This window comes from Macrotis lagotis, chromosome 1, assembly GCF_037893015.1.
Source record: "Macrotis lagotis isolate mMagLag1 chromosome 1, bilby.v1.9.chrom.fasta, whole genome shotgun sequence".
NCBI lineage: Eukaryota > Metazoa > Chordata > Mammalia > Peramelemorphia > Peramelidae > Macrotis > Macrotis lagotis.
In genome coordinates, this window is record NC_133658.1 from 932,712,154 (window position 1) to 932,729,258 (window position 17,105).

A 17,105-nucleotide genomic window follows, 5' to 3' on the forward strand; every position below is an offset into this window, starting at 1 on the left:
AGCAAGGGCAGTGCACCAAAGAAGAATCCCTTGGGGAGTCTTTGAAGCCTGGTCACAACTGAACCAGGAGTTATAAAAAAAGCAGGTGAACAAGTTCTTTGGTTTAAAACCACAGTTCATCTGGTGAATGATTTTGGTCTCAATATGAAACTTTCAACCATCTTAAGATAAAAGACTAAAGTTTACTTATAGCAAATAAAACCCCCAAACAGCTGGATTACTGGTACCTCTGAAGCAAACTGAGTCTGCACCTAAAACTTAATCATCTAATAGTATCTGTTCAACATTCCCTTAGCCTCACTGAAAATGAAATTAAAGAGTTTTTGCACAAATAAAGCTGATGCAGGCCAAATTAGAAGAAACTAGGGGAAGAAAATTGTGCAGGTTTTCTCTGATTAAAAATCTTATTTCTCAACTATACAGGAAAAAGACCAAAATTTTTAAAATATGATTGGACTTTTGATTAATAACACAGACTTAGAGTGGGAAGAAACCATAGGGGAGACTGAGCCCAACCTCATTTTAGAGATCAGTAAACAAGAGGTACAGATACCCTGCCCAGAGTTACAAAGGAAGACAGCATCTGAGATTCCTAGCCCAAAACTTCCCAATGATAAACCTTGTTCCCAATCCATTACAACATTTTTTCTACACTTCTAAATATCTATTTCAATAAAAACAAAAGTGATGAAACTAAGATATGTATGTTAATGCACTGACTTTGCCAGGAGAGTTATAATCTTAAGAAAAATAATATCTGGCTTTGATATAGTGGTTTAATGTTCTCAAAGCACTTGATAAAGATTGTCTCATTTGAATATTTCATGAACCCTGGGACGTAGAGACTATTTAATCTCATTCTGGAGATAGAGAAACTAAGGCAGGAAAAGGTCAAGTGACTTGCCAGGGTCACTCAGCTAGTTAGTACAAGAGATTGAATGTGAGCACGGGTCTTGTGGATTCAGGGACAGCCCTCTACCCATTATGCCAACTAGCAGCCTAAAAATAGTTAAAAAAAAGAAAAGTCCAAAAGATATCAAAATATTTCTACTAGGACTTTTTTTGTGCCAGCTAACATTATGAGACAAATTGAATACACAACCATTGGGGAAATGACTAAAGAAACATTGACATGGGAATGTCATGGAATGTTTTTAAGGGAGTCATAGGAAATCTTAGGATTTCAGAGAAAAATAAGCCCACTTTCAGAGGATGAAATTTAAAATTTCTAATGAGGTCTGTGCTGTAGGGAAAGATCCTTCCTCAGTAATTAGATCCACAAGTTTTATCTACAGCAAGATTTTCCCAGTGAACATACATGTGTGAGTGTCAAGTGAAGACTGTCTCACAATTAAAGCTTTTATAAGGCTTCTTCCTAGGGTGAACATTGTTGTATCCGTTGACCATCATCTTCCAGAGAAAGGCAGTCTCTTTATGGACACTAATAAGTCTTCTCCCCATTATGTAACCTCCCATGTAAAGGAAGAGATGATCTTGGGTTGAAGACCTTCCCATGTTTGGTCCACATGAATTTTCTCATATCTAACAAGCTCTGTTCTTCATCTGAATACCCATCCTGCTTCAATATAAGGATATGATTTCTAGTCCATGTGAATTCTCCAATGGAAAATAAGGGATGTCTTAAGTTTGAAGGATTTTCCACATGAAAGATATTAATGAGGCTTTTTCTCTAGTATAGATTCTCAGATGTTAAGAGAACAAAGTTTTACCACATTCTAGACACTCATACATTTCTCTCCGGTGTGGATTCTCTAATGTTTAGCTAAAATGGAGCTCTGTCTGAAAGCCTTTTCACATTGATTACATTCAGATGGTTTCTCCCCAGTGTGGTTTCTCTGATGTGAAGCAAATTGAAGTTGCATCTGAAGGTCTTTCCACATTGATGCCACTGTTAAATTTTCTCCCCAGTGTGGATTCTCTGATGCATGAGAAGAGAAGAGTGAACACTAAAAGCCTTACCACATTCCTCACATTCATAAGGTTTCTCTCCAGTGTGGATTCTCTGATGGATAATAAGGGAAGAGTGGACACTAAAAGCCTTTCCACATTCCTCACACTCATATGGTTTCTCTCTAGTGTGAATTCTCTTATGTGAAGAAAGACATGAGCTCTTTCGGAAAGCCTTTCCACATTGATGACACACAAAAGGTTTCTCTCCAGTGTGGAGTCTCTGATGGATAATAAGGGAAGAGTGGAGACTGAAAGCCTTACCACATTCCTCACACTCATAGGGTTTCTCTCCAGTGTGAATTCTCTTATGTGAAGCAAGATTGGAGCTTGTTGTAAAAGCCTTTCCACACTGGTTACATTCATAAGGTTTCTGTCCTGTGTGGATTCTCTTGTGTGAAGTAAGATTGGAGCTATGTCTGAAAGTCTTTCCACACTGATTACATTCATAAGGTTTTTCTCCGGTGTGGATTATCTTATGTGAAGCAAGATTGGAGTTCTTTCTAAAAGTTTTTCCACACTGATTACATTCATAAGGTTTCTCTCCAGTGTGGATTCTCTGATGTTTAGGTAGACTGGAGCTATGCATAAAAGTTTTTCCACACTGATTACATTCATAAGGTTTCTCTCCAGTGTGGATTCTCTGATGTATAAGAAGGGAATAGTTATCCCTAAAAGTTTTACCACATTCATAACATTCAAGAGATTTCTCTCTAGTGCGAATCCTCTTAAGTTTAGCAACACCGGAACACTTTCTGAAAGGTTTTCCATGTTGAATGCACTCATATTGTTTCTCAACAATGTGGGTTCTCTGGTACTTAGCCTCAGCAGCCCTCTCTTCACTATAAGGAAGATAGTCATTCCTAGAGGTCATTTTCAGATTTGCATTCATCTCCTCATCAAACCTGGACTCTGCATCTAGCGGAAACAAACAAATATACACATGTATAAATATATCCTCGTCCTTCTGTTGGCAGAAAGTAAACTAACTGACATTCAATTTCCCCAGTCAAAAAGAAGTCTTCAAACTTAAATGGGCAGAATCAATCACTTAAAAATACTATTTATCTTAAACCCATAGGCCAATTTAATGAACAAAAAGTTCTACACATAACTGCACTGTATCCTCACAAAGAATACAAGACACCAACAAAGCGAGCATTATCATCATATTTTACAACTCTGACCATGAGGTCTGAATGGCTGAGTGGCATGACCCAAATCCCAGCACCAGAGACTGGAATTCAAACTTAATAACTAAGTGTGCTCTGTCCACTACACGGGACAAAAGATCTCCATTGTACTTTCTATTCTTTCTTCAAATGCATTTTGATGATGACAATTTTATTCTACTCAAGTCAGGGGATCATCCTACTTTTCTATTTGGACCAGCTTTGATTCTCTATTTTGAAGTCATTCTATATGAATTACAAACCAACCTGAGACAAGGTTTACTCTTTTCCATTCTCCTCTAATAATTTCTAGTTATATCAACCTTATAATCTATTCAGATCTCTGGGTATTATGCCATTTGTTGTACATATACTCAATATTCTTATTTCACTTTGTATACATAACTTTTTTATTATCTATTGTATCTTTAAGCATAGTGTAATTTTCCTGATGATCAATTAAAATGATAATTTCATTGCTGTAGAGGAGACCCCATCATGTATGTCAATGCTAATTTTTTCTTCACCTGAGGCATATCAGATTCTTTCCTAGCCCATCTCATATTCATAGTCTCAGTCAGGCCCAGACTCCCATGTGCTTTTTTGTCCCTGTACCAGAATCCTTCCCTCCTTCATCAGTCACCAAATGTAATCACATCTCAACAGCAACATCATCACCAGAAAAAGATTCATGCTCTCTAGACAAGCACATTACAAGCTATCATGAAAAAAATCAATTATCAGTTATTATTATTATTATACATAGATAAGACTATATTTTTCTCATTATCCTGTTAAGGCTCTTTTTAAAAAATTCATCCTTATCTCCTACTTATACTGGCATTTTAACATTAGACTGATTTTCAAAGGAACTGGTTAGCTACTCAGATTGGTTCAATGGCTTCTTTGAAAATGTAGCCAGTAGGGGCGGCTAGGTGGCGCAGTGGATAAAGCACTGGCTCTGGAGTCAGGAGTACCTGGGTTCAAATCCGGTCTCAGACACTTAATAATTACCTAGCTGTGTGGCCTTGGGCAAGCCACTTAACCCCATTTGCCTTGCAAAAACCTAAAAAAAAAAAAAAAAAATGTAGCCAGTGGCAGAAGGTGAAAAAAAAGTTAAAGGTATCTTTCCTTTAAAAGGAGTTTTTTCTATATCAACATAGTTTAAAAAAAACAAAAACAAAAAGCATTACATGCAACTGGCCTTCAACTTCATTTATCAATTAATACACTTTGATATCAGTCAATTACAAAAAATACATTAAGCCACCTTTTATCTAAGTAGAGATTCATTTTGTAGATAGGTTAAAGAACTATTAATATAAAATATATTTCCATCCCTCCCCAAGACAGCTTAGAAAATTCTTCTTCCCTTTCCCCCTCATATAAAGGTAAGGGACCATGTCTGGTTAGAAAGTCAACTATAGCTGATGGTAGAGAAGACGGACAGTTCAGATTCACAGAGGACAGAAAATGGAGGAATGTCATTGGTGTGGATCCCAACACACTTTTCCCGGTGGTTGTAAGAAGAGAGTCTAAGAACAAGAAATTCTGGATGACCTGTTCTGCGCTGGGTCATGGTTCTTCTGAAAGTGAGTCTTTCATAATTTCTTCTGAAACAATGAAGTCCCCTTACCTTCTTGAACCATTACTTCCTCAGTCACTTTCAAATATCTGGGGCATCACCTTTGTTTCCGTTTTCCTTTTTTGTAACAATCACAAACAGCATCTACAACCATTTCTTATGCCAAGGTGCTTCTTTGCTTTCTTTGATCTCTTCAATTTAATTATTATTGAATCAAAATATGTAGAGTGGAATGACGTGGGGGTATGACTGCAATATCTGTTACAGAACATGACACATCCCTGCCTTTTCAATGCTGTGTGAATCCTTGTACCAAAGCTGTTTCTCCCTCACAGCAAGTTGTTGAGTTCTTTCTAATGCTTTGTGCTAGCATCCTCATCTCTAAGGGGGGGAATCTGTCCCATTTTTATCTATTTGTGACAATTCATTTTCTTTTCCCATCATATTTTATTCTCTTTCCTCTCTGCCCCGTCTTCATCTTTAGAAGGAAAAAGTAGGTAGGTGGAAGAAGGGAATGTGATAGATACTAGTTATCTCTAAGTGAAATGGCATGATGCCCACTATCCTCCTTCCATCCCAGTCCCAGATGACTGGTGGTTAACACTATCTGAAGAGTCTCTTATCTTTCTAATCTCTCCTCCCTGAAGAATCCTTTAGGGTAGAAATGTATTATCCAGCATGAGACAGCTGGGTGACCCAGTGGATAGAGCAATGAGCCAGAAGTCAGGTCAACTGGAGTTCAAATTCAGCCTCAGACACGTAGTAGCTCTATGACACTGGGACTACTGCAGGCCTTCTTGGCCTTAATTCATCTGTTAAATGAGGGTAATAACAGCTTCTACTTTCTCTGGTTGTTGTGAGCTTCAGATGACATCACAATTGTCAAGCTCTTGGCCCACAGTTAGTACCCTTTAAGTCTTAGGTATTAGCCCTGTCATTATGACTGTGATTCTTTCCACCCTGACTCTTCTCTCCTTCATAGAACACCACCATCCTCTCTCCTTGAACCCATTCAAGTGTCTAGTGAAAGTATTTCCAGGCTTAAACACTCTCCTTTGGCTGGATCAGGGAAGTCTTAATCCCGTGATCTGCTTCTCCTCACACCATCCCCATGGCAGTAGACTCTCCTAGTTCTCTCCAGTGGACAGGTTTGCCTTAGCCAGGTTTCCTTCTCTTACTACCTTTAAGTCATTATCTTAGGACACCTCTAGCCCTGATGACACTTGACCAGACCAATATTAAAGATGATAATGGTCTCTAAGCTTGTGGTTCTGCTTTGGGAATATCTGGGAATCTCTCCTGTCATCTCCGAACCTTGGATAGCTGTCATCCATAAATCTGGTCAGGGAGGTGCCAACAAAGATCAGGCCACAGGAAGCAGCTTATGCTTTAATTCTTGCCAAATAAGGCAGTGGCCTGCATTCCTATTCATGTACTGATGAGCAGAAACAGGGAAAAATCCTAACATTAGGCTGTCTGGTTGCCCTACAGGTTTAGGTCACATATTCCCAGGTGGACCCTCACTATGGCAAGGCAAGCTTTGGACAGCTCTCCCAATGACTCCACATAGAACTTTTATCATTCTTTTCCTGCCTCCTCCCCCTATCAATATTGTTCGCTCCCCTACTCTCTCTGATCAGAACAAGGCCTCATGTTTCAGTGAAAGATGGGATACTTCCCTAGAGTTATTTTGTATATATCAGATGCCTCCTTTTCCTTCTTTATGAGGCCCTTCTGCTTCCTCAAATAAACCTATTATATACATAAATGATTCTACTCTATCCCACCCTCTGCCCCCCCAAGAATAGTCTCCCCCTTAGTCTTCCTCAGTTGTTCCACTAGTCTTGAATCTTTCTCTGTCTACTGGCTCCATTCCAATTCCACAATTAAATTCCTATCACCAGATCCATAAAAAACTCACAGGCTCCCTTCATCCCTATGATGTTGTCCTCTATCTTCCAATCCATTCTTATCTAAACAGCTAGAGATGGGCATCCAGAATTGGTGTTGCCACTTCTGTTCCTCTTCATGTCTTTAAAACTCTCCCAGTTTCATTATTCAACAGACATCACTCCTTCCAGAGTTGCCATTGAACTAAATCACTAAAACCAATGGCCTTTTCTCATTCCTCATTCTCCTTAACTTGTTTGCAGCCTCTGACACTAACAATCATTCACATTGTCCAATACTCTTTCCCCTTGCCTCTAAGTTTTGGAGCCTCTACTTTTTCCTGGTACTTCTCAGAACATGTCCAAAACTAAACTTGTTCTCTTTCCCCCAATGCTCCCCTTTTCTTCCTTTCCTATTACTAAACAGGACAAAATCCTCCCAATCATCCAGGCTCATAACTTAGGTGTCATCCCCCTCCTCCATTCCATCTGATACAAGGCCAGGTTAATTGCACCTTTGTAAGACCTCTCAAACACTTCCCTTTCTCTTCCAACATTGCCCCTTTCTGGTCCAGGCCTCAAGCCCACACCTGAGATATTACAGGCACTGGCTAGTTGGCTTCACTTCCTCAAGTCTTTCAATCCTCCCACCAGCTGTCAAATTCATCTTCAAAAAGCTCTGGTCTGACCATGTCATTCACTCCTCAAACATCTCCAATGGCTCCCTAGCATCAAGATCAATGATAAAACCCTCTGGTGGGCTCTTCCAAGTCCTTCATCTTCTGCTCCTCTTCTCCCTTTCTATCTTCTTTCACCTGGCTCCCCCCTCCACTTAGACTAGAATCCAGTGGGGCAGAGGCCTCCTTTCTGTTCCACAAACTGGAATTCCTACAATACAGGGGATTTCCTTGGTGACTCTTCTGCCTAGAATACTTACCCTGGCTTCTCTGAAGAATAAGCTCAAGCCCACCTCCTTCCATAAGAATTTTCCAGGCCTTCTTAACCTTCCTTTTCTTGCCTGGCTCTGCTTTATCCTACATAAAGCAGGTTTGAGAGAACTGTGTCTTTGTTATCTTTTTCATGACCTGTAGCCCCTTGAGAGCAAGGAATGTCACCCATGTCTCCTCCTGTCCCTGGTGCTTAGTAAAGGGCCTGGTACATCATAGTCATTTAATCAAGGTTTGCTGGTTTAAGGAAAGTCTAAGAAAGAGCTCAGAATAGATGCTTCAGCCCTCTCTAGACAGTTGCAGGAGAGTTCCATGTCCCAAAATGCCCAACAAAGGCTTCTAATGGGATCACTGAAGTATCACTACAAGGGAACTGAAAGACTAGAAAGTCCAGGAAGTTCAACCCCTTCATTTTACAAATGAAGAAACTGAGGCTCAGGATCAAACTCCTAAAATGACTGAAAAGGAACAGAAAGTTAGGTCTTCCTGCCCCCAAGTCTATTCTTTGCTGCCACATCCAGAAGCCTCCTGGGATCCAACCCAAACCTTCCGGCTGTCTCCTCACTCACCTGGACAGGAGGTCTTCAGGCTTTCTTGCTCCAAGTGTGGGAATAAATCTCTGGGAACTGGAAGTCCTGGCCATGGGAAATAAATTAGGCATGAGGATGGAGAGAAACTTGTAATTTAATCCTCATTAGGGAAAGGGGAACACAAGCAAGAACCACAAAATGGTGCCATGGAAGACTCAAAGAGAACCTCTAGGGTAGTTACTGAAAGGAGCTTTGGGGGCTGTGAAAAATGGGGTGGGAGGGGACAGAAAATGTGGCATTGATTTGGAATCAGAAAATTCCAGCTTGTTCTACCCTCTCCTCATAGAGGGATGGTCATATTTCATAGCTCCCCTTCCCTAGAAACTGGAGGCAGCCGATAGTGCAGAGGAGAAATCACTAAATCTGAAACCAAGAAGACCCGAGTTCAAATCTGACCTCAGAAACTTACTAGTTGTGTGCTCATGGACAAATCACTTCACCTCTGTTTCTCTCCATGTTCCCAACTATCCAATGGAGACAATAATGGCACAAAAATCAAAACACTATTGTGAGGATCAATGAGATGAGCTGCATCAAGAAAGCCATGAGCATGGGGTCAGGCCTAGAGTATATGTGTATAAATACTTATTCCCTTCCTTTTCTTTCCCTGCATCTCTACCTGAATTTGGGGGGATATATGCAGGAAGAACAAGGACATACTCTCAGCTAGCTTTTATGGAATTATCTAGGAGCTAAACCTATTTGTAGATCTGTAGATTTTATCTGAGTAACCCCAGGAGCAGTGAACTATAAATTGATCCTTTTTAGCAAATAGAACATTCTAATGACAAAGCAATTTCCAAAGAGGAAGGGTGACCTGGGGAGGAAGGAAGTTCCCTTCACTGCCCATCTTCAAGGAGAAGCTGCAGGATCAATGTTTAGAGAGACGCTGCAGACAAAATTCATGTCCAAGCTGAGGTGAAACTTGATAAGGGTCAAGATTCATCTGAAGTCTAACATTCAGGACCATTGACTTGATCCTTGACCTGAAGCTGCCTAGAATCAGGAGGAGAAAGCTTCAGGAACCACAAAGCAAACTCCCAGCTCCTTATCACACAACACAAAGACCTGTCTCCTAGAAAAACCAGGCACTAGAACTTTGTCTCTTGGACAGAGGAGACCAGCACTTTGGCCTTTCTATGAAATGATAGATGCCCTAAACCCTACAGACTAGGGAAGTAGTGAAGACACTCCTTTTGATGACAGATTCCAAGTTACACGGGGAAGTGGTCCTTACCCAGGGAGAGCAAGTTCTGAGCATTCTCTAGCATGACGTCCTTGTACAGCTCTTTCTGAGCATCATCCAACAAAACCCACTCTTCTGGGGTAAAGTTCACAGCCACATCCTTGAATGTCACCAACTCCTAAAATATCAAAACTCACAATACTTAGAATTGAAACACACTTCAGAATTGATCCAGTCTAATGCTCATCAATTCACAGAAGGAAAAAAGCACAAAGAAGAAATTTATGCTAAGGTCACACCTTTTGAGTCAGAACCAACACTTGGAACCCTAGTCTCAAAAATTCAATCAAATATTATAGAAAGCATTTGATATTTTCAGTTGGAACAAAGTTGAAAAATATCTTACTATGTAAGATGGAATCAGAGAAATTATGTATATCAGAAGAGATATGAGATTGTTGGAGGAAAAAGAGAGAAGGTGCTATGAACTTCCTACCTCGGAAGGATTCACATAAATGATAAAGAAAGAAAACTATGAAGAATTTGTGAGAAGCTATTAAGAAACATGGATTTTGGGGGGTGGCTAGGTGGCGGCAGTGGAGAGAAAGCACAGGCTCTGGAGTCTGGGGAACCTGGGTTCAAATATGGCCTCAGATACATAATAATTACCTAGCTGTGTGACCCTGAGCAAGTCACATAACCCCATTGCCTTGCAAAAAACAAAAGAAATGGATTAAAAAATTTTTGAATTTTATTTTTTCCAATTAAACATAAAGTTTCAACATTGATTTTTTTTGTAAGATTTTGAATTCCACATTTTTCTCCTTCCTGCCATTTACTCCCCCCTTTCCCAGACATCAAGCAATCTGGTATAGGTTATTAAGGCACAATCATTTTAAACATATTTCCATATTAGTCATATTGTAAAAGAAGAATCGGATCAAAGGGGTAAAAAACCATGGAAAGAAAAAATAAATTTGGAAAAGTGAAATTAGTATGCTTTGGTCTGCATTACAGATAGTTCTTTCCACTGAAGTCTTTTAGAATTGTCTTTGATCACTATATTGCCAACAAGAGCTAAGTTTATCATAGATCATAGTGTTGCTGATGTGGACAATGTTCTCCTCATTCTGCTCATTTTACTCAGCATCAGTTCACATAAATCTTTCCAAGTTTTTCTGAAATCTGCTCATTTCTTACAGAATAGCATTTATCACATTCATATATACCATAATTTGTTCAGTCATTCCCCAATTGATGAACATCCCTCAATTTCAAATTCTTTGCCACTACAAAAAGAACTGCGAGAATTATTTTTAACATGTGGGACCTTTTCCCTTTCTGATGACCTCTTTAGGATAGAAACCTACTAGTAGTATTGCTGGATCAAAGGATATACATAGTCTTATTGCCCTTCAGGCATAATTCCAAGAAAAGCTGGATTAGTTCACAACTCTACCAACAATGTTTCAGTGCCCCAGTTTCCCCACATCCCATCCAATATTTATTTCCCTTTTCTGTTATATTAGTCAGTCTGATAGGCACCAATCTGAGGTGGTACCTCAGAATTGTTTTAATTTGTATTTCTCAAATTAAAAGTAATTTAGAGCATATTTTCATGTGACTGTGGTGTTAATTTCATGTGAAAACTGCCTGTTCATAACCTTTGACCATTTATCAATTGGAGAATGACTTGTAATCTTATAAATCCAATTCACTTCTCTATATACTTTATAAATGATGACTTTATCAGGGACTGTGAAAATTACTTCCCAGTTTTCTTCTTTCCTTCTAATCTTGGTTACATTGGTTTTGTTTCTACAAGAACTTTTTTAATTTAATGTCATCAAAAATATCCATTTGGCATTTTATAATGGTTTGCATCTCTTGTTTGGTCATCAGTTCTTCCCTTCTTTATAGATAAGACAAATAAACTATTCTTTGTTCTCTTAATTGGCTTATGGTTATCATCTTTTATGTCTAAATCATGTTCCCATTTCAACCTTATCCTGAAGGCAAGGGGTGAGATATTGATCTATGTCTAGTTTGTGTCATACTATTTTATAGTTTTCCCAGTCCTTTTTGTCAAATAATGAGTTCTTACACCAGAAGCTGAAGTCTTTCAAATAGTATACTACTTGAATCATTTCCTAGTGTTTCTTTTGTACCTAATCTATTCCACTGATCCATCACTCTATTTCTTAGTATCTTAGATCTGGTTTGGCTAGGCCACCTTCCTTTGCATTTTTTTTTCATTGATTCCATTGATATTCTTGACCCTTTGTTCCTCCAGATGAAATTTATTACTATTTTTTCTAGCTCTATGAAATAATTTTAGGGTAATTTGATTGGTATGGCACTGAATAAGTGGATGAATTTAGTCAGAACAATCATTTTTATTATATTCATTCAGTCTTCCCATGAGCAATTTATATTTTTCCAATTATTTAGCTCTGACTTTGTGTGAAAAGTGTTCTGTGTTCATATGGTTTGTGGGTTTGTCTTGGCTTGTAGACTCCCAAATATTCTATATTGTCTACAGTTACTTTAAATGAAATTTATCTTTTATCTCTTGCTGCTGGGCTTTGATGGAAATATATAAAAATGCTGACTTGTTCATTTTATATCATATAACTTTGCTAAAGTTGCCAATTGTTTCAAGTAACTTTTTTGTTGATTTTCTAGGATTCTCTAAGTATATCATCATATCATCGGCAAACAGTGACTTATTTCCTCATTGCCTATTAGAATTCTTTTAATTCTTTCTCTTCTCTCTTATTACTAAAGCTAATATTTCTGGTACACTATTGAACAGTAGTGGTGGCTTCAAGCTTGTCTCCATAGAGATTGCTTATGATTTTAAGGAAATCTCCACTTACTCCTATGTTTTCTGATATGTTTAATAGGAATGGGTGTTGTGTTTTGGCAAAAATTTTTTCTATTTATTGAGATAATCATATGATTTCTGTTAGTTTTGCTATTGATATGGTCAATTATGCTGATTGTTCTCCTAATATTGAACGATCCCTGCATTCCTGGTAGAAATCTTACCAGATCATGGTATATTATCCTAGTGATATATTACTGTAATCTTTTTACTAATGTTTTATTTAAAATTTGCATCAATATTCATTAGGAAAACTGATCTATATTTTTCTTTCTCTGTTTTGGCTTCATGGAAGGAATATGGTAAGACTCCATCTAACTTTTCAAATAGTTTACATAGGATTGAAAATAATTGTTCTTGGGGCAGCTAGATGGCACAATGGATAGAGTACTGACCCTGGAGACAGGAGTACCTGGGTTCAAATCAGCCTCAGACATTTAATAATTACCTAGCTGTGTGGCCTTGAGCAAGCCACTTAACCCTATTGCCTTGCAAAAACTAAAACAAAACAAAAGAAAATAATTGTTCTTTTAAAATTTGGTAGTATTCACTTGTGAATTCATCTGACCCTGGAGATTTTTTTCTTGGTTCTACTAATGGCTTGTTCAATTTTTTTTCGGAAATGGAGTTAAATATTTTATTTCCTCTTCTGTTAGTCTGATTAATTTATATTTTTATAGATGTTCATGCATATCACTTAGACTGTCAGATTTATTGGGATACAGTTGAGCAAAATAGCTCTAAATTTTAATTTTAATTCCCTCCTCACTGGTAGTGATAAAATAGTCATTGAAAGATTCCACCAATTACTTCCTGTGAAAGAGATCCCAAAATGAAAACTTTTTTTTAGGTTTTGTTTTTTTTTGCAAGGCAAATGGGGTTAAGTGGCTTGCCCAAGACTACACAGCTAGGTAATTATTAAGCGTCTGAGACCGGATTTGAACCCAGGTACTCCTGACTCCAGGGCCAGTGCTCTATTCACTGTGCCACTGCCCCCAACCCAATAATTCTTAAATTAGCTCTCCCGGCCCTATTTTTCAGGTCAATTAATTTTCCCATGAGTTATTTTACATTTTCTTTTCTTTTCCATTTTTAAAAAACTTTGACTGATTCTTGATGTCTCTTAGGGTCATTAATTTGCACTTATTTATTGTTAAGGAATTATTTTCTTCAGTTAGTTTTTTCTATCTTCTTTTTCATTTGGCCAATTTGACTTCTTAAAAGTTATTTTTTTCGGTGGATTTTTTTTCCCATTTGGTCAATTTTATTTTTTTCAATATTCGTTTTCAGTAATTTTTTGTGATTCCCTTTCAATACTGTTGACTTTCTCCTACATACCTCTCATTTCTTTTCCTATTTTTTTCTTCTACCTTTCTTCCTTGATCTTTAAAATCTTTTTTGAGCTCTTCCAAGAGGACTTTTTGGGATTGAGCCTAAATCCCCTTTGGGGGTTCACGTAGGCCTTTTTTTCTAAGTCCTCTTTTGAGTTAGTGTTTTGACCTTCTTTGTCCCCATAAAAATTTTCTATGGTCAGGGCTTTTTTCTGTTTTTTACTCTTTTTTTTTTTTTAGCCTAGTTGCTAGTTTTTAAAATTGAACTTTGTCCCAAGGGCAAAGAGGCAACTGTCCCAAACTCCTTGTGCCGGGGGCCAGGGGCCAGCTCATTGACTAATTGCTCTGGGGCTTCAGGTGATAGCAGTTTGTTCACTGTGCTGGGGTTACCCGATCTAGTGGCCCTGGCTGTGCTGGGATTCCAGGGCTCACAATTTGCACAGGTACTGCAGCCTTCACAACTGGTCCGCTATGCGGCTTCCCTGCTGAGCCGGGACCCAGGGACTTTGGTTGTTGATCTGCAGACAACCTGCCTAGACTAGACCGCGTTTCCCCCTCTACCCAAGTGAGACAGAACTTTCCTGAAGTCCTTCCATGATATCTTAAGTTGGAAAATTACTGCACTCTATTTGTGGATTCTGTCACTCAAGAAACCATTTAGAGGCTTGAAGAACTTGAAAAGTTTCTGGTTTTTCTCCTCCATCTTGGCTCCATTATGAATAAATATGTATTCTTGTGATAAAATATATACTATGATCATTGACCAGAGAATATAGACAAAGAATAATCTAGTTCATATCCTAAATGCCCAAAACAAATTATTGTCTTGATGGAAAAATGGCATATGATCAGAATCAGGACTAAACTGAGTGAAAGGAGACTATTTCCACCCAAATGAGGATAATAATATTCTTATCTTGAGTTTGAGGGAGCTCTGAGTATTTTGTGCCATAACTAAAACATTTTTTTTTGTCTTCGCTATATGATTGCTTTTATCTGTTAGTGGCACAAGTTCATTAATATGATAGATTAATATGTAATATTTTATTAAGTGGCAGTGAAATTGGAGTTAATTCATGAGAAAGACATTGCCCTAAACATATCCCTAGATCACTGGACCTTGGGAAAACAAAAGGCAAAAGAATGGCTTGAGGCAGAAGGTTGGATGACATACAGAAGAGCATGGCCAGATATGAAACTACTCTAATATTCAAGAAGGATCATCTGGTTTTCAAAGGTGTGATCTGCAGAACTCATGACTGAACAGGCTTAGCATTGGATGCTCTTTCATTTCCAACCTACATTACCATTTCTTTTATCAGAAATTCTACTATCCACTATCTACAATCCAGCAAGTTATGAGCTACAAATGGTCTTATCACTTTTTTAAAATCATTTTGTTAGCGTTAAAAGGAGAGATTTATGTTCTATTTGGAAACTATATTTTCCCTTTAGTTTCCTTTAATTGTCTTATCTTCTGAAGGAATGTAATCAATCCTTAAGAGCTGACTTGTGATTTCAGGAAAAGAAGCAAAGCTAAGCACACTACGCTGAAATAAAATAAATATGTGATCTCTTATTCTCCTTTAGTACACATTATGCACCCTTAGCCAAGCCATCCTGTCACCCTTTCATATCAAGTTGCTTCAAATACCCTCCCATTACTACAAGAACAAACAACCCTGGCCTGGGATCTTCTAAACAACTGAGAAAATAAACCCCCATGTTTCTTTCCCTTTCCTGGTAACCTTCCTTCCCCCAAATTCCTATTCAATCCAGAATCAATGGTGTGGCCCCTTAAAAGGGATCCAAGGGACTTTTTAAAAAAGTGCCAACCGGGAGACTTTCCAGAAGAGATGAGCCTGGGTGTCTGCTCACCTTTGGGTTAGCTGATGGAACAAGGGCTCAATGACCTGCAGCCCAAGGACTCAGACCTGAGATAATCCCTTCAGGGCTCTGTTCCAGGGTCTCCAGACAAGACTTGGAGGAAGGCCTGTCCTAGACCTTCAGTGGCTACAAGGCAGAGCTTGGCCACAAGAAACCAAGTGGTGGGGAAGAAGTTGTGTGTATGTGTGTTGGGGGGGGGGGGGCTAGGCAGGCCTAAAGAGAACAAGCATGTTATGTACAGAAGAGAAAAAAGGAGTGAAATAAGTGCTAGCAGTAGTCTTATAATGAGGGACAACCCAGAAAAACGGGGAGGGATGGGGGTGAAGGAGTTAAATTCAAGATGCAAAACTGACAGAGTCTGTTCAAAACACAGAGGAAAGGAGCAGGACAGTTGTGGCTGCTGTACTCAACTTCCTGCCTGTTTTTTAGGAGGAGCGATCCACAAATGAGAGACCATAGCTGCCAACAGACCGTCTTCCACGTCCATGGAAATGGCCATGCTGGCTGACCCTGATCTTTGGACAGTCTTTGCACTCACCTGGGCTGGGGGGCTACAGTTCCCAGGGGCCATGCCCTCGGACCCCAGGCTTCCCACTTGGGCCACCTGGGTCCTCTGCAAACTGACCGGGGAGTTAGAAGGACCCCAGAGGGCAGGTCTTTGTCTTCTCTTCCTTCTCTTGCTGGGCGGGAGGCCGGCCTGGAGGGATTGACAGAGGGTGAGGGTCCACAGGAGCTGCAAAAGGGCCGGGTCCTGCCCTTGGAGGCCCAGATCCGAATCTGACTCCGAAGTCTCCTGCTCCAAGGGCTGTGGCCCCTGTGAGTGGGCCCTGCCCGGGGCAGCCCCAGCTTCCACCATCAGGCCCCGGCCCCGGGGCTTCTCCCCATTCTTTCTGCTATTCAGCTCCCGGATCTGGAACCCTGGAGGGGCCCTGGGGCCCCCCGGTCTGGCTCCTGCAGAGGGCCCAGGCTCTAGAGGAGGGTCCCCGACTCCCCATTCTGCTCAGGCTAGTCCTGGGGTGGGTAGCGACACCCCCCGGGCCCGGGGCCTTGCTGACCCCCCAAAAGCGTGTCCTGGGATCCCCACCCAGCCGCCCCCCGGGGGCCCCGCCACCGCCCTTGGGGCTGCCTTGGAGAAGAGCGGGTGCTCCCGGCGGCGCCGGGGCGCAGGAGGGGCCCCATCACGGGGGCCCCGGGGCGCAGGAGGGGCCCATCACGGCGAGGGCAGGGCCCCCCGCGGCCCTGGCTCCGAGGGGGTCCGGCCCGGCCGCGGGGCCTCCAGGCGGCGGGGACCCCTGCCCCGTGGGGGTCCCTTAAGGTCCTTCTTCACATTTGCCCCCCGACTGCGGGGGAACCCCCGACCCTTCGCCATCGCCTCCCACGGGTTGGGGTGCGACACACGTGCGGGCGCCCGCCACGCCCACCCCGCTCCCCGGGTGGGTGGTGTAAGGGAGCGCGTGGAGCGCAGTGCGCCTGCGCGGGCCCGGCTCGGAACTACCCTTCCCAGGATGCACCGGGGCCGCCCCTTGGCCCGGCCCATGGCCGGCCGGCGGGGCCTGCCGCGGGAAGCCGCCGGGGCGCCGGCCGTTCCCTGCCCCCGGAGGCCCGGCCCAGAGGCGCGGGCGGCCCGGAGGCCCGGACTTCCCCCTGCCCGTGGCTCCCCGTG

At 41.0% G+C, this 17,105-nt stretch overlaps 1 protein-coding gene across 1 annotated transcript in view; it reads right to left on the minus strand.

The window, feature by feature from the left end:
- Positions 1-16,505, minus strand: part of LOC141510160 (uncharacterized) — a 49,758-nt gene extending 33,253 nt beyond the window's left edge. Inside the window, exons 1-4 of the mRNA XM_074220183.1 lie at positions 15,981-16,505; positions 9,389-9,515; positions 8,131-8,196; positions 1,957-2,886 (exon numbers count right to left, since the gene is read on the minus strand). Coding sequence (XP_074076284.1) covers positions 1,957-2,886; positions 8,131-8,196; positions 9,389-9,515; positions 15,981-16,298 — 1,441 coding nt within the window. The 5' untranslated portion in view covers positions 16,299-16,505. The remainder of the gene's footprint in view (positions 1-1,956; positions 2,887-8,130; positions 8,197-9,388; positions 9,516-15,980) is intronic.
- Between the last annotated feature and the right edge of the window lie 600 nt (positions 16,506-17,105).